General features: G+C 40.3%; 1 protein-coding gene across 5 annotated transcripts in view; it reads right to left on the reverse strand.

Annotated features, from left to right (window-relative positions):
* Window positions 1-27,738, reverse strand: part of PCCA (propionyl-CoA carboxylase subunit alpha) — a 299,411-nt gene that overhangs the window by 269,097 nt on the left and 2,576 nt on the right. The window contains exons 2-5 of one of the 5 annotated variants that reach the window (XM_075045915.1): window positions 27,100-27,295; window positions 22,216-22,293; window positions 18,961-19,008; window positions 18,810-18,878 (exon numbers count right to left, since the gene is read on the reverse strand). In XM_075045915.1, coding sequence (XP_074902016.1) covers window positions 18,810-18,857 — 48 coding nt within the window. In that variant the 5' untranslated portion in view covers window positions 18,858-18,878; window positions 18,961-19,008; window positions 22,216-22,293; window positions 27,100-27,295. The remainder of the gene's footprint in view (window positions 1-18,809; window positions 18,879-18,960; window positions 19,009-22,215; window positions 22,294-27,099; window positions 27,296-27,738) is intronic. The other 4 variants (XM_075045913.1, XM_075045912.1, XM_075045911.1 and 1 more) reach the window with 4 other exon arrangements.

Raw genomic sequence — 27,738 nt, forward strand, 5'->3', positions numbered from 1 at the left:
ATTACACTTCAACTGTAAGTTTATCACAAGAAAAATAAAAATCAGATTTACCATTAAAATTCAGGTTATTACCAAAAAAATAAATCATTCACACAGCTAAAACCTCCCCTACGTTATGGTCGTAACTTTACATTTACAGAGAACACTGACATATTTAAGGTAGCTACAGACCCTCTACATACTCTTGTTTTATCAAGTAAAAGCTAACATTGATTTAAAAGATATGAAAGAACATTATCATTAAAATGACAAAATAGTAAAACCCATATTAGTACTATGCTCTTGTAAAATTAAAGCTTTGAATTCAGCATTTAACTATTGAATAAAGAATCACCAACTGCTGAATTTATCAAGTATTACATACGGCATAAAAAATGGCTTCTCAAACCAAAAGTACAGTGGTTTCCACAGTTCTCGAAAATTTTGCCATGCTTGACAAGGCAAACAACGTAAGCAAATACGTTAATAGTTCAAAGTTTCAATCAATCTTAAAGTTATGAGCAAGAAAAGCAGTACCTTGCTGAAAGCATAAGAGAAGAAACAAAGGAACAGCTATGGTTTCTCAAGTCCCAGAGCAGGTCACTGTGGCAGACCGTGGGCTGCCCAAGCCCAACCATTCTGCATTTCATTCTCCTTTCTTTACAAAAAGGAAGGTTCAGGACACTGGGATCTGGCCCTACCAGGCAACAGTGTTCAAAGGCAACTCCTCAACGACTGTCCCCTCCCTCCCACATACACAAGGTTTTCAGCCACTAAAGATGTACAAGCAAGCATTACTACGTCACCCACATTCAAAGGCGTTTGGGATCCTTTCTCACAGCATAACTGAGTGGCCTAAGAAGATGCCAGCAGGCAAACCCAGCCAGGCAGGCTTCCAGCACCAAGCCTTCACAGCACTAGGCAGCAGACCTACCAGGGCCCTAATGCTAGAGGAGTGTCACAGTACTTAAAAGTTCTTATCACAGCTTTTTTTTTTTTCCACCCACCCCCTCCTTTTTTTTTTTTAAGTTCAAGACTGGATTCCTGTTAGTCTCCAACACATTCAAAGTACCAGCTTCTCACCTTCACAGAGTACAAACATTAGCCAGGCAATACAATCACCTTTGTTATGTTCAGGAAGAGCCTTTAAGGGAAAAAAAAAAAAAAAAAATTCAATCTGAAACAGCGGGGAGATGCAGCCCCCAGTAGCCACCCCACACAGCACACTTGTTCTGTTAGCTCTTCTTCACGACAATCTCCTTTGCTTATTAAGCAAAAACAAGGCAAACAAAAATCAGGCTTAGCAAATTAACTTTTTCCTGGGTTCAGAAGCATTTCTAGGAGACTGACAGTTCCAATACTGAACCAGTAGTAGCATCCAGAACAGCTAGTTAAAAGCAACAGGTGTGCACATTGGAACAAAACCATCACTCAAAAGTTGATCTGAAGAGCTTTCAAACAGCTAAACAACCATGTGCAAAACTGAAAAACATTAAGCACAAGATCAGCAAAATTATGTAGGAAAGTTTGTCCTAAATGAGCTATTATTTAGCTTTCTGGACATTATTCTTCAGATTTTACACACAACTTTTACTAAAATTGAGAGACAACTGGAGACTTACGTGTACTCTCATTATTATCTTTTTTTACCTTCTCAGAGTCACATCAGTATTTTGGTAATTGTATATGCCAAGGAAAATCCTCACTGAAAAAAAGCTTCTAAAAATCTGAACCTGATAGTTCAGCCATGGGTGGCAAGCAATTTAAAAAAAAAAAAAAAAATCCCACAGGTAAAGAAACAAGTCATACTTCCATAATAAGCATTCAAGTTATCTGTGAAGAGGCATTCCTTTTCTCATCCAATATGATGCCATAAATAGCGAAAGAGCGAGCTTCTTTCTTTCACATTGCATAGCCAAAGACTACCATGTATTTGCCCATTTGACAATATAATACAGATTAACTTAGTCTGTTTTGCTTTTACTTGCATAAAATGAGTTCTCCCCTACCCTGTGGGTTTTTAAAAAAGCAATAAACGAAAGTGAACAATAACTGAGGTTGGATGGGACCTCTAAAGAGCTGATCCCATTCTTCCCTCACTTCATAGTTTAGCTAGGTTGACTATCTCACAAATTCAGCTATTAAGATATTACAGGACACCATTAAGAGCCCTGGTAAAGCCAAGGTAAGTGACATCCACTGCTCTTTTTCATCCTTCGAGCTGGTCATATCAATAGATGTGTACCAGATTAGCCAGGCATGATTTGCCACAAACTCACATTGCTCTCAGTCATATTCTCACACTTCACGCAACAAGACATGGCTTACAAAAAAATTCACACCATAATTTTTTCCAATTACTTCCCTGTAGTTCTCTGGATCAAAGAAACAGTTACTTCCTTCCAGTCATCAGGAACCTCCCACTATACTGACATTTCAAAGATGAAAGAGAGCAGTCTCACAATGAAATCAGCTCATTCCCTCAACTCAGATGCATCCCACCCATTCCACGGACTTTCCTATGTCCAATTCACTTACACAATACCCAATTGATCTTTCCCTACTGTGAACAGGACTACACTTCGTCTGGCACTGCAACTAGACTCATGGACCTAGGAGGTCTAGGAATGGGCTTTCCCATTAAGGGCCAAAGCAAATTAGGCACTGAGTATCTCAGACTTTTCCATACCCTTTGCCATTATCAGGTACCTTTCCCAATGAGCCCACATTTTCCTTTTCCCTTCTTTTGTTGCTGATATACTGAAACTTCCTGTTGCCCCACCACATCCTTCAGTATATAGTCAACAGATATAGTCAACACCAGCTGAGCTTTGGCTTCCTTAATTATGCCCCTGCACACTCTGACAAGTCTTCCTCCCAGGTAACCCATCCCTGCCTTCACCTGCTGTATACTCACTTTCTGCATTTGAACTCTGCCTGAGTTCCCCATACAGCCCAGGAAGGCTTCTGTCACACTTCCTCAGCCTTCTCCACATCAGAACAGACAGCTCCTGTGCTTGGAAAAGACTATCCTTGAGTATCAACCAGCTCTCCTGGGCCACTTCAACTTCCAAAGCAGTCTCCCATGGGATCCTGGCAACCAAATCCTTGCTCAGGCCAAAAACCTGCCCTCCTGAAGCCCAGGGTTGTAATTCTGCTGTTTGTCTCGCTCACTCCTCTTGGGAACCTAAACCTCATGACTTCAGAGCAGTCACAGGCTTCACATCCCTGATCACCTCTTCCCTCTTTGTAAGAGGTCCAGCACTGCACCTCCTCTAATTAACTCAATCATTTGTCAAGAAATCATCCTCCACACATTTCAGAAGACTCCACAATTGCTTTCACTCTGTCTTTCCAGCAAATATGAGGATGATTAAAACCCCACAAGAGTACTAGGGTCTGCACTCATGAGGCTTCCTCCAGTTTTCTAAAACTGGCTTCATCTGCTTCTTATTCTTGGTCAGGTCTGTGGCAGACATCCACCACAACATGGCCTAGTAGCAGAAGTCACAGCCTTCCCTATATTGAGGGTCTCTATCCTCCACTTACTCGAGCATAGCCTCTTGCAAAGCTCTTGGCTCTGCAGGTTCTCTGCAAAGAACCTGTCAGTCTGTCCTTCCTGATCCTGCAGTCAGCTTACCTCCTCCCTGCAGGTCCTTCACCTGCAACTGAGCACCTGGACCAGAGCACACCTCTGTCACAAAATGGAATGGTTTGGACTGCTTAAACAATCACCTCCCTGTATACAGGGACCAAAAATGCAATAGGGTAAAAGAGAAATTTAAAAGAATTATAATAGCAGCCTGAGATTCATTCACAGTTGAATAAAGTTCACAACAGTAATTTAAGTATAGATTTGAAAAGTAATATTTGTAATATACATGCTGTAGAATATCCAAGTTAGTACATACACATGCATAAAGACAGTAAGAGATATACATATAAGCAAGTAAAAGAGGTATACCTGTTAAAAATTCCCCTCGAGTTCAGTGAAAATATTCACGTTGAATGTTTCGGCATCTTTCTCAACAGGCAAAGGGTTGAGTCTCAAGAAGCAGAGAGCATCAGCCCAAGTCTTGTTGGCTTTCGGTGACAGACCTCTGATCTTTGCAAAGAGGAAAGTTTGCAAGCTCTCAGAGGGAGATGCTGGTCACAGCCCGCTGCTGTCCAGGAGAGCTCAAAGGCTCTCACTTAGTACCACTGTTTATAGGTTCAGGAGATGACTGGCTTCAGTCATCAGTAAATTACTGGGATACCAGTTGCACTGGTACCATTTCACATGAATTACGATCCAAATAAGGAAGGCTCCAAGGCTGTCAGGGAATGACTTAAGATTCAGATATGGGATGCTCCAAGGTTGTCAGAAGAGGGCTGGGATATGTCTCAAGCCTGTTAGGAGAGAACTAGTTACCTCTACTCCTGTCCCCCACCTCCACTGGGCAGCAGGAGTCCTTGAGAGGGTCAGCATGACTCCCTGTCTTAGCCATGTAAGAGTTCCTGGTACAGTCAAGGGGTGCTTAACCACCCAACTCATTACACTTATGCTAAGGCCTAGCGAGACTTCCCGAGAAAGTCTGTAGATCAGCCCAAAGAGGCAGAAGAAACACACCACCACAGCCTCACGCTTCTGAGGGCCCCCAGCCCCTAGTCCCAGCCTGAGGGAGAGGCACCAGGCATTTGCTACAGCCCTAGACATGGAACACCACAGCCTTGCTCCTTCCATGTACTTTAAATATTAATTCATGACTGCTGGAAAGATTTAAGATTAATACATGTTCATTCACTCAAAGCTGCTTTTCTTTTTTGCTTACAATATGGCATAATAAGGGAACAATGTATCCACCGGACAACTTCTGCAGGGAGTATCATAAGAAACCAGTCCCCAATATTTAACTAATATTACTTCCAAAGTGTCCTTTGGGAATGTAGTGTTGATACCATCAAAGAACAGACAAGTTTAATAGATACAGTTTTGTTCAAAGAAAGAAATTGCACTACACAAACAAGTTTTAAGCTCCTCTGTCACCTTGCTAAATGCATAGAACCCCAGTTTGATGCAGGGCCCCCATCGAGGTCTGGTTACAGCTCGGAAGAGCTCTCTTGTATTCACCAAACTGGCATCTTCACCATGCTCATGTGCCCACCCCTTATAAACATACATGCTGAGAAACAGGATCAGAGTTACCCACAGATGTTTTTATATCCATATGAGTAAGAAACAAGACAAAACCAAAAGCATTCCCTAGGGGAAGGATGTATTCTCTAAAAGACTAGAATGGAAAGCTCCATTCGAGTTACCTTTTATACTCCACTACTGTCTTAAATCACTGGAAGAAATTAATTCCTAACAGAAATATGACAGTCAGATGCACCTGTACTGTTGAAAACAATTTTAACTTTTTATTTAAGTCAATACCAAGACATACAGATTTTCATTAACTAGCCATTAGATATTCATGTGAACAGAACTTAATACAAGCCTTTTAAGAACATCCTTCAGGATCGCCACTATTCAGCATCGTGACAGAGTATTAGAATGGATTAGTCCAGATACCAAGCACTCAGTTTCACACATCTGGAATACACTGTTTAGGACCACATGAAAAACAAAGCCACTCAAATAGGAGAAACTTAAAACTGCCTTCCCCCCCGCCATTCTCAAGAGACAATCACTGCCAAGGTATGTAAAGAAACATCACTATAATACCCTTACTAAGGCAGGTCACTCGATCATTGAGAAAATGCCTATAAGATACTTAGGTAAGAATCTGTCATAAAAAGTGCCAACCAACAAGAGCTGGAAGATCACCTGGTCACAACTGTTCTTATGCAACAACACAAACCAACTGCCATCGCTGGCCACGCACCAGCATCCCAGATTGCTAACTGGGATCTTATCTCTATGCAATTCAACACAGTTGCCACAGCTTTCATTCACATTCCTCATTCCTTTATCATTGGACTCGATCTTAAAGATCTTTTCCAACCTAAATGATTCTATGATTCTCTCTCACAGGATTCTCCAACAGTTGTGTTATTGTGGGACCCAAGCTCAATGCATGTTCATTGCACTGACAGCTTCATGCACTTAAAGAGAGCTATGGAACCCAATTATAATCTGAGATTACAAAGAAAAGGCAAAAAGATACAAAACAAATTTATGATTTCTTAATAGGCTTTCTAGGACAGGCATTAGTGTAGACTGATTTTTGTATTATTGCAGAAAAGGGTCTTTGAAGATGAAAAAAGAATACACAACAGCTTTAGTCAGGCAGCTCAGACTGCTCACATAGAAGAAAGCATGTGAAGAACTGTACCCCCTTTTCTTTTTCCCACTCCCCCCCTTCCAAAGCACTATCGCTCATGGCCCCAAACAGGTACTATCAGTGCCACACTGAATCTGTGGTTGCTTCTCAGATTCATTCGAAATGCCTCAGGAAACTACATATAGAATAATAAGGATGAGAACAAATTATAAAAGGTCAATCTTGGAGACATACTTCCTGGACAGTGATGTTCCATTACTACAGAAAGCAGAGAGGGGAGAAGCAATCAGTGTGTCACAAGCTTATCAACAGCCAAGCTCATGTTAAAAACAGTTTCACTTTAAGAACTGGCAGCATTCTACCGTATAAGGTCTGTAACATTACAGGTCAACAGGTGAGCAGATATTAAACACTAGCTACAAAGGGACTGCAAGAATTCATGCAATGCTATACATCAAATTAATGTCCAGTGATAAAAGTCAGAGCATTGCCCGATTAGCACAGCAAGACAGAGACAGAAACCAAAAAGGGTACTGTATCTAAACAGAATACATGCATCTCTATCAATCCAAGTCACCACTAAATATAGCTACTACCTTGCACCAACTATTCAAACACAGACTACCATTCTTCCCCTATATTAAACAAGATACACAAATGTTTGCAGCAGCAGGGGTTGGGGTTTTTTGTGGTTGGTTTGGGTTTTTGTTGGGGGGGGGGGGGGGTGTTTGTTTGGTTTTGTTGGGGTTTTTGGTTTGGGTTGGGTTTTTTGGGGGATTGTATTGGGTTTGCAAGGGTTTGGTAGCGGGGGAGGGGGGGCTATAGGGGTGGCTTCTGTGAAAAGCTGCTAGAAGCTTGCCCTATGTCCAATACAGCCAATGCCCACCAGCTGGCCAAGGCTGAGCCCCCATCAGCAACGGTGGTAGCACCTCTTGGATAACATATTTAAGAAGGGAAAAAAAAAAAAAACACCCAACCACAACTGCTGGGGAACAGCAGCCAGAAGAGAGGAGTGAGAATATGAGAGAAACAACTCTGCAGACACCTAGTGAAGAAGGAAGGGGAGGAGGTGGTCCAGGCGCCAGAGCAGAGATTCCCCTGTAGCTCGTGGGGAAGACCATGGTGAGGCAGGCTGTCCCCCTGCAGCCCAGGGAGGTCCACGGGGGAGCAGATCTCCACCTGCAGCCTGGGGTGGACTCCACACCAGAGCAGGTGGGTACCCGAAGGAGGCTGTGACCCCGTGGGAAGCCCGCGCTGGAGCAGGCTCCTGGTAGGACCTGTAGATCTGTGGAGAGAGGAGTCCACGCTGGAGCAGGTTTGCTGGAAGGACTTGTGACCCTGCAGGGGACCCACGCTGGAGCCGTCTGTGCCTGAAGGACTGCAGCCCGTGGAAGGGACCCACACTGGAGCAGTTTGTGAAGAACTGCAGTCCATGGGAAGGACCCACGCTGAAGCAGGGGAAGAGTGTGAGGAAGAAGGAGCATCAGAGACAACGTGGGATGAACTGATGCCAACCCCCATTCCCTGTCCCCCTGCACCACTGGAGGGAGGAGATAGAGAAAATTGGGAGTAGAGTTGAGCTGGGAAGGAGGGAGTGGTGGGGGGAAGGTGTTGTAAGATTTGGTGTTATTTCTCATTACCCTACTCTGATTTGATTGGTAAATTAATTTAATTTTCCCAAGTCAAGTCTGTTTTGCCTGTGACAGTAACAGTTGAGTGATCTCTCCCTGTTCTTATCTCAACCCACGAGCCTTTCGTTATATTTTCTCTCCCCTGTCCAGCTGAGGAGGGGAGTGTTAGAGCAGCTTTGGTGGGCACCTCGTGTCCAGCCAGGGTCAACCCACCACAGTCCTTCTTAGTGCCCGGCGTGAGGCATGAGGAATTCAAGATAAGGATAATGACTGAGAACACAATGGGCAAAACATGGACTGAACACAGCTAGAGAGTGAAGAGCAGAATGATTGTGGGGGATTTCTGTTGTTGTAATTGTGGTGAAGGGAGAAGGGGTTGATTGTGTGTAAATTGTCCACTTCTCAGTGGTGTTGTGATGATGTTATTTTGATTTTGGCGTGGGGAATTCTTTTTGTTGATGTTAAGTGAAGTTTTTGAAGATAGTGTGATCAATGTGATGAATGTGTATTTTAATGATAATTCTGAAATATGTGATTCACAGAGGCGAGACTTGTTTTTTCACAGATGCGTTTGAGGGAGGGGATGAAATAAACAACAGTCAAACAACCCAGTGCCACTGTTTTTTTCTTTTTTTCTTTTTTTTTTTAAACTATGTCAGGATGTAAATCCATCCTGAAAAATAATCAAGAAAGTGCCAGGGCTGTAAGCAATTTCAGGAAAAACTCCTTTTTGGAAGCAATTTCAAACATTTTTATTGACATTATCATTTAGAAGAATTGCTATACTAATTTCCAATAAAATCCAATTAATTTCCAATTTCAGGAAAATCGGGCTTCGAGGCTGACTATACTGACCTAAAAGATTAAGCTTTAGCCTGACACTAAGAGACAAGTACTAAACTAAAAATCAGGTATGTCATAATATTTATCACTCATGTTGGCCAAGACATGAAAAAAGTTTCAGGATAGAAAAAGTTTTATCATATCACTTGATATTTTAAGGCCTATTACTCCAAGAAATATAAATTCAGATCAACTCCTACATAATCTCATTTTTCACAGTCCTTGCTTATTCATGCATAATCAACAGTACTTCTTGCCAACCTACGACAGAAACCTGAGTTTCAATCAAGGCGTTCATAGCAATAAACTCCATTTTAGTGAAAATTTTAATTGTGAGACATGATCAGTCTGGCTAGTAGGACAACATCCATATGTATACAGGCATGCTAATTCAAGGAAAACAAATATGGAAGTTTCCTACTGGGGGAAAAAATGGCAGTTACTGTCTAGTTATCTAGAACATCTTGTTTCCAAGAAAAAGTGAAAGTGAAAAGTAATTTATATATGAAGCAATTGCTTAAAAATTAAGGAGTTTTTTCATAAAATTTAGATCTAAATATATTTTTGTGTCTCAGTTAATAGTTTAACACAGGCCTATAATCTCCAAATTCAACTTTGAAGAGTCCATTCATTCATTCTAAGAAATTGAATATGAGAAATTGTGTCACACTCATTTCACAGCAAGAACTTGTTATCCAGAGATGACCTTTAAATGATGATTCTACTCCTGATTGCTCCCTCATCCCTGAGCTAGACAAGCTTGAAGGACAAACTAAGGCTTGGTTTGGGGTTTGTTTTGGTTTGGTTTTTTTAATTAAACAACCATCACCATGTGTTTGAAACAACTATCAAAGCATGTTAGTTGCTACCTACAGACAATTAAGTGGTAATAAGTAAAAAAGTATCTCAAACTCATTCTTTTTAAATTATAGTGCTACCTTGTTGAAATTAAACAAGTGAAAGACAGATGCCTTTTAAGAACAAGGAGGAGTATAACCTGAAACCACAACATCCATGAAAGTGACATATGCATCCATACCTATACCTTATAACCTGCAAACTGCATTTCTTTCCTTCTCCCTACTACAACTTCACTTTGTTTCATGTCTCCAACCCTGAGTTTTTCCATCTTTCAGACACTTCATGTGTAATTCAATTCCTTGTTTAACACTACTCCCTAGAAAAAAGAGCACCAGGATCCCATCCACGGAACCACAGCCTGTCAGCCACAGACCTCACAATACCCCAGCAGCTGTTTGTTGAGCTATACAGCTAACAATCAAGGAAAGTATCTGGTTTTAAATACAACCATCCTTACAAGGATCTTTTAAGATGGCTCCACTTCCCGATCCAGCTCTTCATATAGTCCCATCCCATATCCCACCAGTGGGGGATGTGGGGAAAAGGGAGCAGGGAAGGAAACCAATACCAGCAATACAGGCTCACACTAACTCAAGACATGAAATCTACACTGCCTCTCAAAAGATTTATCAGGTACTCTCCTTTCTCCTGGTCCCCAACCATATGTCCTGATGGCATTAGCTCTAGCATTCATTAACCTACACAGGGAGTCACATCAGCTTACTGATCCACATTTCTTTCATTTTTTTCCACTGTTCACAGATAAGCAGCCTGGAACCATTTAACAAAAGGCTGCACACACAGTAGTGTCAACAAAAGTGTCAGGTACACAAAAGATAGGAAGGTAAGAAGGGGAGAGAACTACTCTTAGTAGGCAGCACAGTCTTAAATCAGTTGTAAAAGCCATTTCCCAACTACTTGTGAACATTTTTCACAAGAACTGCCTCAGCTCCATCTCTGTCTAGAAGTCATCTTAATAGTAAGCAGCCCAGGGCCTGCTGAGCAGTGCTTACACCCACACAGACAAGAAATGAGACAGTATTACCAAACAGCATTGCTCATGAATACTGCCTGAAAATAGATCATCCTTGAATGTCCACAACCACAGCTGATAATAGCACAGCTGGGACAATATAAACCACAGAGTAAGAGAGGTGAATCTGCACAATGAAACAGTTACTGCTGAGAAGCTGGGTGAAGGATAAAGTCAGGAAAAAGATAGGACACTCAGAAAGCAAAGAAGGGGTCCAAGGACCTTCCATTTTTGTGTCCAAGGGGGTGAGGCAGCAGGAAACAATGCCACTGCAGCACCTCTTTTACAGAGGAAGATGGTAAAACTATCTTTTTGTGTCACACTGACAATGTTTCATTGCATAAAAATTATTACATACAGCACTTTCCACTACCACCACTGGAGATTAACACAAGCAAAATGGACTACAATAGGTGTACACCTACTCGGTTTCTTGGGGCAACTCACTGTAATAAGCACAAGTTTGAGCCAGCATTACAGCAGCAGGAGCCACTGATCCAGAGCTGCCAACGACTGTATTTCAAGGGGTGTCCTCAGCAAACTCGTGGCTTCAAAAGAAGGAGCTGCCTGCTCCTCCCCTGCTGCCCGAGAGAGGCAAGTCTTCAGAACAAGTGAAGCCCAGTGACTTCAGCCCTGCTCAGCCTGTCACCTAGACTTTAAGGTTGATCACTGAGGTGCCTGTACATTTCTCCAAACCCCAGAGCTCTGGGTACAGTGTCGGAGCCCTGGAGCTGGCAAGGCAACAGAAGTCAGTTTAACTGATCACTGACCTACTCCCAACTCATCTTGCTTCCATACGTGGCTCCAGCATCTGTTAGACATTCCACTGAAATATTTTAATGTACTAAGTCAGTAGAAAAAATGTTAACTAACTTGACAAATAACACATCTGCTGCGTTCAGAGCACTGAAACAGCTCAGCACAAGGTCAGAAAAGTGCCAGAGCAAGAAAAGACCCAGAAGGGCAGTATCATGCAAGCAATTAGAGCAGCTTCAGCGTACATTAGCATTTAAGTTCAAACCAGGAGTGCATTTTTTTATGTTAATCTCTCAGTCATCCCCACTTACAACACATTTGGCTCCAACACACAGCTGTCTCAAAGCACATGAACTGGATATCTTCCAGGCAAAACTCAACCAAACAATGCAGTCCAGCAAGCACATCAAACGACCACTAGCAGGCACCGAGTCCACAGCACCAGACTGGAAACAGAGATGCTAAAAGGTAGGCAGCAAGGACACCGTGTCTTCAGCATGAACCATTTCATTCTACAGATCCACTCCTGTTATTCTACCTACTGATGTAGACAGTCATCAGTACCCACAGAACCGCTGTTTCACTCTCCACAGGGCTGAGCACCTGCACATTTAAGTTGCAACTAACTTCTCTGACTGGGCTTCCACATTTTCCTGCCCCAAGGATGATTCTGTACAACTTCTGACAACCACCACTTCTCCCAAATGAGCTTTATGCCAAGAAATTAATTTTAATCCATGCATTGATCCTTCAAATAAATCAGCTTGGTAGTTAAATAACCCTCCCCACAAAGGTCAAAAGATCTGGATTCAACTCCCTCATTTCTAACACATACTTCCCACCTCCAAGGAAGCGTCCCCAAAAGGACTGCAGCATGATGCTTAAAGCCTTCTACTCTACACCCTTCCTCCCCTACTCAGTGTTACAGTTTCAACCAGAGTCCAACACAAGCCACATTTCAGCTTAACCATCAAACTACACAAAAGGAGTCTGACCTGTTCCACAGGTCATATATGTATTTCACATCATCCTATCACTGAATAAAATGCACAGCCAGTCTTTGGAGAACAGGCTGAAACTTTAGGACTCTAGAGCTCTGATGAGCCCCCGACTTTTAAAATTGCAGATCAAGCTTTCATTGCTCCTCACAGTCAATGAGAAATTGATTATTTCCTCATCAACAGCACCCTTAACCAATCCACTCAGCTTAGAAGCAATGACACAGTTTTAAAAAGAAAAAGCAGACTACACTTGGCAGGCAACATACAATTTTGAACAAAAGCACACTCCTTCCACAGAGGTATTAGAGTCTTCACAGGATGACCACCACTGACATCTCTTATGCTACTAGTTCACTAGAGAAGGCAAGGGGACAGGATAGTAACATCACTTCCACCATCTCTTGTGAAGAAATAAGCAATGTGCTGTCTTGGCTTTGAATCAAAAGGTAAATGCATTGAAGGAAGAGCAGAACACCAACTGCAAACATGAATGTAATGTTTCCTTGGCACAATCTGATACGTTCATATTCTGCACACCTTGGAAACAACACCATTTATGAAGAGGGAATTTCTCCAGACAGTACATGGAGGCAGAGTCCATTCTATACACTCTAGACAGCAGTCTAGGAATCATGTGTTTAAACAAGGCATTAAAATACTACCATTTCCTAAAATTAGAGTACCTAGAGATATGTGAACAGATCTCTCCTCAGGTTATCTGAGCACAAACTCCTGAAATGCCATTGGGAGACAATGAGCTGTCAAAATGACCGAATTTCTAGTTTTGTACCAGATGATGGAAGAAAGCTTTGCATATTGGATATTTTAAAGTAGTAAACGGGAAAAAAAATTGGTAAATGAGAGTTTGGACAAAGTTTAAGACCTCTGTATTTGTAAGTTAGTTACAAGTAAATAAAACTCAGTTTTGGATAAAATTCCATTTTTCAATCTAGTTAAATTTTTTAGATTAAAACTTAAATGCCAAATTCCCCCACAATATTTATTTTTGCCAACTAGATTTCTTAAGAACAAAAGAACCTAACAGCACCCCATTAAACTATAGGGAAGTCTTCAGCAAAATTCAAAGTTTTTATTGTTTCAGTCAAAAGCTCAACTTGTTCACCCAAATTCATTCAGCTCAATACAGACTTGGTGTAGAAGCTTACAACCTTAATCAGCTTTGCAGTTCCTAAACCACATTTTCCCCCAAATTCCTTTTGAAATACTGCCTCAGACTCCAAGCTTAAAAAAAAAAAAAAAATAGGAAAGGAATATAGATCTTCCATTTCTAGGTCATTTGATTTTTTTCCATTTTCCTTCACTCTGAAGACTACAGTTTCTGGAGAACAGCTGAATTCTGTGCAATTATCTTTACATCAATAAAAGCATTTGCATCATTTTTGGTTGTGTATTATCTAGCAGAACAAGATGATCTGCAAAAGCTAAAAACATTTGGAGATGTCTATGCTTAAGGCAATTTAATACAATAGCACCTGAAGTCTTAAGTAACTGACAGAAAAAAAAAAAAACTATCTTAAAGAAGTATAACTAACTGTCCACTACTCTGTAAAGTTTTAGTAGTTTACATTACTTTCCCATGGGATTTTTTCAGTCATTTATAGTTCATTGCTTCGTATGGCTATAGAATCCCTGCTGTGTTAAAAAATGCCAAATAAAATTATATCTCATTCACTGCTTTATGCTATACCTTCTTTTGTTCAGATCCAATTAGTGAAAGCTTGTTCTTCATTTATCATACTTTTAGCTGATTACATTAGGCATTACAATAGTTCTCTAGCTTTCCTTGACAATGTTTGCACCATCAGTGTTACATTTATGGTTGAGGAGGCTCTTTCATCTTAACCCTCTATTCCAATCAGTTCAGGGGGAAAAAGTACATACGATTACTCTTGTTCTCCCGAAACTTCTTTGCTTGTTTTCTCATCCCAAAAATAATTCCACCAGATGTTTTAATTAAAAAATTTTCCAAATTCTATTGGTCCTTCCCCACTTTGACCCATCCAAGTGTAAAGAATTAGTGTCTTGCAAGCTGAACTCTGAAGTTTTAAAACAAAACAAAAAAAAAAAATCAGCTTTTTGAACAGTATACAATTTCTTCCCTTTGCTTTCCCCAAAATAACAGATGTAATGAAGAGTATTAGCCAGGATTTTCAAGACCCTAAAAAGCATCCATTATGACCTACTTTTCTCAACATAATCAGTACCACATGAGCAACTGTATGCTCTATGGGGGTTTCAGAAGCCATTTTGTCAGGCTGTTTTCCCCAACCACCACAATGATTTTATTTCAGGACAGTTGTTAAAGCAGCAACTTCTCTTCTGCTGCATAAATAACTTTGGACATAATCTTTTTTCGCCCAATTCACACCCCCTCCCACCTCTAAATGTAATCCAATCCCATTTAATACCATTTCCAGCTACCTGTAACTCTGCATTAGTACACAAGCACCCAAAAGTCTATGAAATCACCCACCTCCTTTTAAGCTTTGTTAACATTCCCTCCCTATCGCCTTAACAATTTTAACCTATAGAAATCCTTCATGTCTTTGGCAATTTTTTTAATTAAGTGCACAAAACAGTATTTTTGTTCTTTGTATTTTCCTTCTTCAGGTAAGCTTAATTTGGCTCTCAGTAGGTTGTTCAATTTTTGCCACATTCATAATTTATAACAGTCCTTTCTGCTGCTTCCTGCTCATAACAGTTAGTGAAGTTTTAATTTCTTGAAATGAAAATTCCTTTGTACTGTTATAGTCTAGTTACTTCTCATTAATATGTAAAATTAGTATGTCAAAATGAATATTGCTCTACAGCATAGTCAAGACATTTGCCATTGTTCCATAGAAATTAAGTCTGAAGAACAAGAAGTAGTTTCATTGAAAATCTGTATGTATTTCAGCTATTCCCAGCACCTCCATTCAGCACTATAAACTCCACAAGGATTTCAGAGAATTTTAACATTTAAAAAAAAAAAAAGAAAGAAAAGTTGAATATTCAACCAAAAAAAAACATTTCCAAAATAAAGTTCTAGGATAAGATTATTCACTAATGAATCTTAAGAGTATCTACTATGTATACCATTCCCATCCAAACACCGGTAAAAATGCCTGCTTGAGTCATTTATGCATATGACACTGGATGGGGAATAAACTAGAAGCTATCACTGAAGAGCCTGAATTGCTAGATACCTTGTAATATTTTTTCCCCCCTTAAATAGTTTGCAAGCACACTCAAAGAACCCTGCTTCAGTGCAATTTCAGTTCTGTTTTCAACCAGCAGGACAGAAAGGAAAGCCAGAGAGATGTAACAGACTGTCTGGTTTGCCCTCCTTTTAAAGTTATTTGTAAAAATGAGTTAGTATCAAGAGTATCAGACTACCCATATTTCAGCAAGTAGCTACACAGGTAATGTAGTAAGGGGCTATTACTACATCTCAAAGGTTACTCTAAGTTCTAAACAGAAAATTTACCTACTGTAATTAATGTTACTCCTAAACACTTCAATCAAAAATATTTTTGTAAGCCATCCCTACCTACTCCAGTCAGTTAAAACCAGGTCCCACTATTTATAGTAAAAACAGCTTTGGGTTGAGCAACTAATTCAACCACATACATCTACATTTATTCCTACCTTTGGTTCAACAGCTATCAACCTCGGGGTAGCTACCTATGATATTCATTGCCTTTGTGATACAAGTCTTAAAGGAGTGAGGAACGTCTTGCTTAATCCTGTCAAGCACAAAATAAAAAGGATATTCACAACTCTTTCACAGCATCCTACCACTGAGCAAACAGGTTTCTCCTAGCTACACTGAGGACAGAGGTTCCTTTGGCAGGTTGCATCAGCTCCTAAGTTTGATTTCAGAGTGTTTGAGATTTTGCTACCACTATAGTATAACCAAGAAGGTCACAGTTGATGGAACCTGAACAAAAACAACACTACAGGGCAAACATGGTTTGTTACTTTACAGTAAGTAACACAGTCAAAGAATTTGGCCTCTGGACTCATCTATCCAGATCGTCCAAACTGACAGTCACACGCACCCCTGCAATGGCCAGGTTGTTCCCACAAACAATGAATAACTGGAGGTAACCAAGTCATTAAATGACAGATGACATTAAACTGTTTCCCAGTGCAAGCACCCAAGGTAGTGATTAAAGGATGTACGGTAGACAAAAGCAACATATGTATAACTAGACCAAAAAAATAGCTTAGACTTAATACCACTACCCTATTTTTAAGCACAGAGAACAGTGTTTCAAGTAGCCTTTCATTTTCCTTCAAATACTTGGAGCTTCTTCAGTGCACACAGCTAATGCTTAACCTTGTACAGATAGGTTTGATTGGTCTTTAAGCAAGGATACAAGGAGCTAAGCAGACACTATTTCACCCTTACAGCATTTGTTAGAGCTTTCTCTCTAGTCCACGAACTCCAACTGTCGGCGTCTCATTCAGCACACCTAATGTTATCTTTATGAACTGTTATATTAGTGCATTTCTGAGATACCAGCTTGTATTTCCTTTCTCTTATGAACTGTTACAAATTAAAGACCCTATTCATATTTTAAAGCTAAGACAGCACTGCAGACTGAAGCAGTATAGACATATTTTCAATTTCCTCTTTGTAATCCACTATTTGCACTCCCTTCCCTAAGGTCATGAGTTGTACTTTTTCCTGTCATTCTTATACCCTCATTATGTTCTTCAATCTTGGTTTTTACTTACTACTATCAGATTTTTTCATAGTCTCCAGCTCATAGCAGAGCCCACACAATAACCAAAGCCATCCAGAGACACTGGAGAGAAGACCAACTCATTTTCTCAAGTCTGTTGCAGACTAGTGAAAGAAAACGTTTTCTTTTTTTTTAACCTATTTTCAGAATGAATTCACTCCAGTGAACAAGACTATGCAATGCTGCTAAACAGTGAATCCATTTACCCTAACAGCAGTTACTATATACATAAGATGGAATACAAGTACCCATCAGCATGCTTCAGTTTTACTAGAAGGATTATAGATCATACAGAGTAGTTTGTATTCATATCCACTTAACCTTTGGCTTCCAAAAGAATTAGGATTTATCATGAAGTCTGACACCTATCCATTAAGAATTCATTTCACAGTCCATTGAGCACCCACAAGCTACTATAGTCTCCCAGTTATGGCTACCAGTTAAAATCCAGACCAACTATAATTCTTTCTGAGGTGAATGAAGAGTACTTGGCAAAGAAGTCAAGTAGTAGGGCATTTGTCCTGTCTCAGAAAATCCAGTTTCAGTCCCTTGCTCTACCTACAGCCTATTTATATGAACTGAGCTGGTCATGTAGGAATAGAACCACAAAAGGACTCAGACAAAAACACTGTCAAAGTCCAAAACTCCCACCAGTTCTCACCTTTCACTTAACTCTGAAAACACCTAAGTTCTAATTACTTTCACAGATTCCATCAACCATGCTTCAGTTTTTCAGTGTTGAGCAACCCACCACCTATATTCACAAGTCCTGTCCTGCATAAAATACAGATTTATTTTTTTCCTGATAGCTTGTCTGAGGGAACTCTTCTATTAAATCATAACACAGGGGTTTAACTCCCTCCCAGATTTCAACAAACTATCCTAGGACACAGAGGCACCCCCATTCCTTTCTCTTGTACCAGTTTTTGCAGGCAAGGAATAATATGATGTTCTCTCTAGTCAACAAGGATAGGCAAGTATGACTACACTTGTTGTTATCACAAAGGAAATTACCTTCCTATTCTTGCTACAAGTCACTTAAAATATTTCTAAAATAAAGTAGACAAAAGACTACAAGACCTGAAAATGGGCAAGTAGTTAGACAAGTACCTTACTTGTCTAGATAGCCATTTTACCACCTTCTTGCCATGCTGCTGAATATTCAAGGCACCTCAATATCCTCACGAAATGGAACAGCTCCGGTAGGCCCATTCAGCACACCTGGTAGGAGAGGCCATTCCTCTGTGAAGTGGGAAGCAATGACTTGGATTTACCAGGCACAGGAACAATTTATACCAAGTTCTATACCATCTCCTAAGATCCACTTTTCATTGCCTTTTTTGTGTACATTAGCAAAACAAAACTTAGGTTCCTCTACCACTCTTACACTTGGTGCACGTATCTACCAGGTGTTACTGCCTAGCTTAATCCAGGGAAAAAGCAAGGTAACATTTACATGTGCAAAACACAGAAGATTTCACACAAAAAAACATGCTAAATACTTGTCCAATCCTCCTCAACCTTGTCACCTCCCCCCTTTCAAGCACATGGAGAAAAAGGACATATACAAAGATACTTCAGAATTGCCAACATGCTCACCATGGTAATCAACAAGCCTGCATAACAGTTGCAAGTCTTGTTGAGTTACTAATAATCCCATCTACCATTTGAATTCAAGTAGTACTTACAGCATTGGCATCAACATCACTGTGTATGGCAACTGTTTTAATCCCCATCTTCTTACATGTTTTGATGACCTACCATATAAGAAGTGACAATTATCAATATTTAAAATACCAACAGTTTAACTACAAAAAACTTAAAAGATTACATACTTACTCGGCATGCAATCTCCCCTCTGTTTGCAATAAGGAGTTTTTCAAAAGTCTGAAGGGAAAAGAACAATAAGAATCTTGAGAGATGAACAAAACACAAGTTTTTCTCCCTTCAGAAATAAGCATTCTTTTCTCCTCCACTTCCACTAAAACCCTAGCTTATCCATGAGCTTGTAAGTCCAAGATCACCTACTTTCAAAAGGGTTCTGCTGATTTAACAATGATGATATAGCATAAACAGTATGCATGCTATACTAGATCTACCTAGCATAGGCACAGGTTCAGAACAGTTCAGAAGAAAAAGGTGTTGACTATTCACACCAACATTCCCTGACTCTCCTTACCACACACTCTGCAGAAACTAGAACTCTACAGAAGCTCTAAGAGCCAGCCAAGTCCAGGGAAGAGACATGCTGGCAGGTACAGTGGTCAATGCCTCTAACCAGCAGAGACGACCTGGAATACAAGACTCATCTGTTTTGGGACATCTTTAAAAGACATTCCAATCATAAGGAGGAGAGGTTCCTCCCTGACTAGAGCACGGAAGGTAAAAGACCAACACTTCTGCCCTGCACAGGCATGCTTGGAATTGTACCAGCCTTGCTCCTCCTTGCAGCTGAGCCTCAGGCAAGGAACCTGGCAAAATCCTGCACTGCCATCAGGACACTGCTACACACTCAATACAAAGTAGCAACCAAAACGCAACACAACAGCAAATCAAATCTAGTACACCCCTGAAATTCACTGTCACTTTTCACACTAGAGTGAACTTGATGCTCTAAGTATACCTTCAATACTCCTATCATGCCTGTAAGAAGGGGATAACAAGCTGTCAAAAGTCAATAAGCCTTACACCCTAGACAAAAATTTCCCATTAAGAAAGAGTGGTGGAGGAGCAGAGTTGCTCAGCATAAAAATCTCATTGCTGGGAGTAAGGGTTATTGCTGTCACTGGCCTTGCTACTAAATACATAGGTGCACTTTGATACTGCACCTTGGTTGTAAATACAGACTGCCACTGAAAGGGACAATCCTGCTTTACACACTGACTCCCACTGCTTTCCATGCATCAGACCTAGCAGGGATGCAGCTTCAGGACACATCAGTTCTACACACTAATCGAACAGTCCTACTCTGCCTCTCATGCTCCAAATCAAAAAACAGGTTAGGGAACCAGCAGGACTCTCCCCTTCAGGGGCAGCCTGCAGTCACACTAGATCAGGTTTATCAAACTATACCGCAAGACTTTCGATAGCTATTCTCCCTCCCATACACCAAACAACTGTTTTTTATATGGCCTGGGGGGAGAAGAAGTATTGCCACTGCAACAGTAATTATCCCCACAGTCATTAGTTAATCTGGGGAGGGGAAGGCAGGTGTAAGAAGAGAGGAAGGAACACTGCAAAACCCCAGCAAGAACTGTTATTGACAGACTAGGGTATGTATTGTTTGCTCCCCTACTCCAAACACACAAACTCAAGGTGCCCTTGACCAAATTTATTTCTTCAAAGTCAGGACTGAGCTGGCATCACATGACCAGTTTAAAAATACTACCCGATAACAATCTACAGAAATTAAGCGATAAAACCTTCCACATAAGAGCTGCAGAAAGCTTATATGGTAAATTCAGCCAAATCTGCTGAGGAAAGTGTACCGCTGTCTCGTACACAGGCACGCACACCCCCCACTCAAAAGACCGATCTTAAACATCCTTAAGCAAGCTCAATTATCAGAGGTACAAATACTGTAAGAACACCACAGGAGGTAGCAATTTGTTTGGAGAGGTTTTTTTAGCTGGGCACCTGGTCTAAAACTCAGTGAAAAAACTGAAAAGTTTCCAACATGCTCTCAAAAATCGGTTCCTGAATCTAAATTTCAGCATTCTAGGTACTTGAAGTTTTTAAGCATACAAACTTGAGGGGGAATTAAAAAAAGCTCCCAAATACTTGGCATTGAAAAGTTTAAAAATTCAAATACTTCATCAACTTAGTTCTTGGTATATAAGAGTTGTTTCATTAATCAAGTATGGTCACTGTGCAAGACAAGACTCTCAGTATCAAGATGTTAAGAATATTTGACATGCACTTTTATTTTCTAATTCTGCAATAAAGACACTAACAGGAAGAGACTGGACTCTCGCTCCTGCTGTTAAAGGCAAGTCTCAAGTCCAGCATGTTAAAAAATTTTTAAAAAAATCACATGCTGCTTTGAAGTAACATGCAGCATTTCTTTTTTATGTCATTTCCACTAATTAGCTCCAAAAGGTCTCATATGAAACTTTTGTCATTACAAAGACAGTGAAAGGGGCAGTGAATGGAAAAAGCAGAAAAGAAGTTAAACTATCTGTAGTAGCCACCGGTTGGAATGACATAGCTCCTAGTTAAGAGAAACCAAATACTCAATTACATTGTCTAAACATAACTATGTCTTTAGAAAAGGAAGGCAAACTTGATTAAGCAAGGACCTTAAGAATACAGATTTCTTCAGAAGACTTCTTTTTAAGCCACAGTTCTAGGTACATACAGGTTTTCCCCATTTTCTAATACTGTTTCACTCCTGGTTAATTCCTTCTATACTGGTATATAAGGGCAAGCCTACCAGTCCTGAGTTGTCAGCATTCTTGCCCTTCAATACTAGTGTACCTTCAGCCACATCATTTTTCCAAGTGTGTTACTTCAGAGGCCATGCCAAGACAATCTCCCACAAGAAAAGTTTTTCTTGGCTTGTAACTGTAAATTGAGATGGCTGCACAAGTCCCAAGATGAGGATTTACTATTCTCTGCAGGCCCTAAAGGCCCACCTTTATCCAAGCTCTAAAGTTCTCACCCCTGTGTCAGATCATTTAACAATCATGCTGCCACTATTGCATGCTTTTGTTTCTATGAAAAGCTTTTGGTTAGTCTACCTCCCACATGTTTTAATAGGCCTGTACTCGCCCATGCAGAATACTAATACTTGTTTCATAATTATAACATGTTCAGGCCAGTATGTAACTTTCCCAAGCTCACAATCACTTATCCAACCTTCTAAGGTATGCACTTGAAGTAGCATCCAATCTTGACAAGTATACTGTAAAAGCAACTTCCTTTTTGGTTTAAAAAAAAGGAAGAAAAACATGCTATTAAACTAGTGACTGTACACGGGTTATACTAGGAGAACTACCACTGTTAGTAGCAGCACAGGGGACAGGATAGCTTTAAAAGACAAATGTCAGTGGTACAGTAAAACGTTAAAGAGAAAACATGCACCATACTACTTACCTTTTCATTTGGATCATACACAGACGAATACAGTTTATGTGAAGTTATAAGGCACCATCTTGAACACAGTATTTCACACTACAGAAGAAAGAGGGAGTTAAAAGTTTTTCTCCTGCTACAGTATTCCAATAAGATAAAAACAGTTCACATACTAACATCTTGAGGAAACTCTTCCATATCCTTCCATTCTCTCACCAACTGGACAAAAGCTTATAAGGATCTGCCCTCCCGCAAGCACACACCCAACAAACAGTAACCAAAAACAATTCAGAAGCTCTAGATATGAAGTCATTAGCTTAGGTATAAATGATTTTTAATAAGCTCGCCACTATACCACCTTCTTTCCTTCTTGTTCCAAGAAATACCTACAAAGTTCTCAAAAGAGTACACATCCATGTATGCTGCATATAGGAAGAGGTCTTTGCTGCTAGGGAGCTGCTGGGAATAAGGCAGGTAATGGACTGGACCAGTATGGAGAGCAAAAGTAGAACAGACTTAGATGCTAGTTCAGCTCCCAGTCTTCCCTACCACAACCCCTGATGGTGGTCTGAGGAAAAGAGGCCTTTTTCTCCTTTTCTCTGAGACTTCTGCTCTGAACCAACTTCTACAAAGACAGCTCCTATAGTTTAACAATTTTGCATGACATGTCAGGAAAAAGCAGCATACACATGCTATTTCAAAGAGAACACGATAGATGATACAACAGATTTGCAGGTGTATTAAGGAGGAGATTCAGACAGGTACTTCTCAAGCAAGTCAATTCACAGCATAATGGCAGCTACAGTTAACCATAAACAAAAATAATCAGACAGATAAATGACCCCACACCAAAGTTGCATCAATACAGACAGCTCTGGGACAACTACAGCTGTTCACCCAGTTGGAATAAAAAAGACTGTAAAAAGCCCTAATAGTGAATAGTGCCTAGTAGGAAGCATGTAACAGCAGTGACTGGCAACTGCCAGAACTCAGAACCTGTCAATTCTGTCTGAAAGAATCGTTTTCAGAAGTTGCAGAAATCTAAGTAGTAGAAAGTAAAGGCTCTCCTGTGAGAAGACTTTGAAAAAAAACAGATGAAGACTGACTACACTATACTAGAAAGGAGATCAAAAATTAAGGAAGTGTATGTTCATATAAAGAATATTGAGAGAGCGCCCTCTCAGAGAGAATTCAGAGAGAATTCAGAGAATTCAGCTGCCCCTTCCACAACAGCAGTGAACAAAAAACATCATCAATTTTTCAATTATCTTAAGTTTACTGTAAGCTCATATTGGTTCTGAAGTACCAGTGGCTAGCAGTAACTGGAATGAGAACACTCCCTACGCAGCCCTCTAGCCTGACCTAGATACTCTTCATGTATCACAGAAAGCAGAAACCACCCCAGGACTGAGAAGGGCATCACATTTGTAATGCAGCTGACATTATAATGTTATAAAGGAAAAACAATATATTTCAACACAAGTCCTGTGATACAGAACTAAAGGAAGCCTTAGAGCACGCTACCTCGTGTCAGCTCAGACCAAGCTTCATGACTAGAAAGCTGCTACAGCTTCACAGAAGATTTAGATGCCAATCACTAGTGGCAGACATAGCATACACTGTCCCAGGTAATCCAGATCAACTTAATTATTCTGGAACAATTCAGATATTCTTAATTATTCTGGAACTAAAAAGTCAGTGTAAAGCAATTGTTCCACCTTGTTTCACATGCTGGGTTCTCTCCCATTCTGGTGTTTGTTTTGGTAGGGTTTTTTGCTGCTTTAATTTTTTCTCTTCACTCTCCAAAAATAAAATCCAGAATAACAACCTGAAAGGCAAATCATTTGATGTGCTAGAATCAAAACCACCAGAGGTTGCTTTTTTTGTAGGGGTATATTATTCTTCAACTGAGAATGTGACACTACAAGCTGTTTCAGGCATTAAAGAGGGAAGATAGTTAAGGACAGAATTCCGCCAGCTGCAACCATATCTACCAGCTGGTTATTATCCCAAGTTTATGGCAGCACCGTTACACCTTCAGTGACTATACTGCAATTTAGATCCTGTCAGAGGGAAGAGCAAGGATAGCTAATAGCAGAAGCAGCAGAGTACACTCTCCTACTCCAGAGTACACACAGTTAAGCAGACAGAGTTCCTCTCCTGTCAAACACTATTGACAGAAGTACTTGTGAGACCACAAATAGTCCAAAGAAGGTCATACAGGACACACACACACCCCCAAAAAAAAAAAAAACCAAACCACACACCTCCACCGAGTTAGTATTATTCATTGAAGAAAGTGCTTGTTAAGGGTCAGTGGGGCTAATCTAAATACTTGCAGTTAGCTAGAGGGGGAGGGGGCAAGGGAGGAAAAGCTTCTGAATTTTCTTGTAAACACCTTTTATACAAAGCTAGTTTTGAACATGTATGAGAAGCCAGAAAAGTTATGCCACAGATGGAGACTGGAAGGAAAGGCTATGATGGGAAAATTAGTTAGCATTAAGGCTTGGAAACTTAGCCATGTGCTGTCTTGAAAAAAAGCCCTATTCAAACTTTTTATACAGAAAGAGTAAAGTTACCAAGCAATTAAAAAAACTGAAAAAGCATTAAACCACACTCAGCTCTGTTTTTACACTACAGAATTGGACAGATTTCACATAAAAATTTTGTAATAGCCTAACCCAATCATGCATCTATGTTTAAAAACTTAACTACCTCCTCTCACACACATACACTAGAATCACTTAGAGAACCAGGTTCAGCCCTGAATTGAATACATGTGGGGTAATTTCCTAAAACAAATCAAGCATATTGCTCAACTCAGATGTGAAATTCCAACTCTAATCCACAGTTTTGGAAAGAAGGAGTTGTGGGGTTTTGTATGTATCTCTACCAATATACACTAAGGTTTAAGAGCTTGCTTAATCTAGAATCCACTTCAAGAAAAGTCTCTTTAGAGGTCTGCTCCTAGCCACTATGAGCAATTGAATAAGTAGTTAAAAATAAAAAGACATTTTGTAAATAATGCACAGCTAGGGCCACGAAGGAACACCGCTAAATTGCCATCTCCAAATCGACAGCTACCAAGGTGTCACCTGCCCCAGGCTCCCAAGCTCCTGCTATAGGTAGGTTCATTAAAAGATACATCAAAATCCCCAAAGAACTCTCAAACCACCAACCAAGCCAAGCCAATCTAACTCTCAAGGTATACGCTTAATTGGCTGCCCCCCCCCCAAACCACACATGCTCCAGGTATTATACCTCACATAAAAATTTCCTCAGAACAGAGCCCAGAGAGCTCAGCCTGACCTAGTGACTTTTTTGTATCTTGCAAAACTAGGAGAGGGCAGCAGAGTCATCAAGTATAACCTATTTTTGTCATGACTTGTTACTTCAATTTGATAAAGCTTTTGACTCTTGAAAGCCCAAGAACACAGACTATTCATTTATGAGAGCTCAACTCTGGACTTCTGAGTTTGGCTTGGAGTTTCCCACCTCTACTGAATCCTCAAAAAACAGATAGTGTTACTACCGCATTTTGGAAAAGCACCCTGCTTTATCTATTAACTGCACAATAGCCAAACTGAGCTCAAACCTGAATAGCTGTAACAGTTACAAAATAACTTCATATACATCAGCCTACCCAGTAATTTGTAGAACTGTATGCTCACCATAACACTGATGCTTTGAGGTCTAGCTGAGAACCTGCCTCCCAGGGACCCAATGCAGCCCTGGGAAACCTCTTCAGGTGGTTTAAGGACACAGCACACAACAGCAAAACAGAAAATTAACTTGTTATTTATAGATGGCTTACATGTGTGTTTGTAAAGGTTTATATGTCCCTCATTGAGAAAATAGATTTCCCTACCATACTGGTCATCTTGTAAATTACTCATTGATACTGAGCTTTACAGGTAGAAAAAGGTCTCAATGTTGCAATGGAGATGCACAGTTCCAGATTCCAGACAGGAAAAGCATCATATACCAACATTTGCTTTAAGAAGTCTAATATGGGAAGGAATGTATATTTTAGCATTACTAGAAAATACAGTAAGCAATGCCCAATAGTAACAGCTAGAGTACCATACTTATTTTCATTAGTCATAAATTCTACCTCTTCCTTCTGTCTTCCGCTAGCAATCTGAGATTTTTGCCCCTACACTTTCAGGGATTCAAGTTTAAGACACCACGAGAATAGCCCCTTTATATTTGCAGTGTATTTCCCATTAGCCATAAGTATTCCTGAGTGCTTATAAACACGAAGAAAACATAATTTTTTCCACATTTTGATTACACAAACTGTTTCGAAATCTTTTCTTATTTCAACTCACTTGACATGTTAATCCCCTGTTTATGGGCCTCTACTGATAGAGTATGTATAAAGCATACAGGAAACCTTCAGGTGTCTGCAAGACTTAATCTACAAGGCTGAAAATGTAGCTTATTAATACAAGATTGTATAAATCTTTTAAACATGAAAGCAAACGTAACGCTTCTGTATTTTTTTTGTCTAATGAAGCCCTTGCCCTTCCTCTTTACTCCCTCTCTGAGAGTGCTGAATAGCCAAGCACTTGTAACTGTAAGCAGATCCTCCTGAAGCCAACTGTAAACAAGATGTAGTACAAGGTTTTGTAAGGTACACTGTGCTATACATAACAGTTCTTTCACTCTTACCAGGTTTAAGAACCACTAGTAATTCTACAAGGAAGAAGAGAAAACCCGTTTTTCATATTTGCGAACAGCACACAAACTACAAGCAAGGAAACACTCTTCCACCTAAGGCTTTTTTTAAAAACGAAATCATTCCTACTCCCAAGTACCTTCTCCTTTGTATGGATCCCAAAAGTTTGTATAGTCACATAGTGAACCAGACTAGGGAATACATCCAGCTGAGAAGATACTCACAAGGACTGGGAAAAATGTGTTCTCAGCCAGATTTCAGTCCAGCGTATCCACTTAGATATTCAAGCAGCAGTGCCAGCACAAGTTGGAGGGAGACAGGAGCTCACAAGGAACAGCCTGTGATGAAGACCTAGCAGCTCCAGAAAGCTGGAACAGCTTCTCAGGGCAGCAGCTTAAACAGCTCCAGCAAGGCTAGCGCCTGTGAAATAGATCCCAGCACTGTAACAATCATGCAGGAACCACCAATGCAAGTTTGGGACGAACAAAATAACAAGAAAATTAAAACACACAGAGAGCGTTTCAGAACAAGACTGAGATTTTTTTACTCAATCTAAATTTTAATGAACTCTTAACTTTTTCTTCCAGAACTAAGATTTGCCCACAGTAGACGGCACAGCATGCTTTGCCTGCAGAATCCAAACAGCTGCTCCTGGGAGCAAAGCGAAAAACAGAAATCTCTACCTGTGGTATGCTTTGAGAGTACTTGTTTGTACTAAAATCTGTAATTTACATACTAGAAACAATCGCTGAACTCCAAAAGTTTAGGGCTACATTCATCTCCCTAGACTGGTGACCATTTTAACTCCCTTCCCTAATGACAGATGATACCAATCTTGCTATCCCGTCAGGCTAATGCTTCTG

Source organism: Buteo buteo, chromosome 14 (assembly GCF_964188355.1).
Source record: "Buteo buteo chromosome 14, bButBut1.hap1.1, whole genome shotgun sequence".
Classification (NCBI taxonomy): domain Eukaryota; kingdom Metazoa; phylum Chordata; class Aves; order Accipitriformes; family Accipitridae; genus Buteo; species Buteo buteo.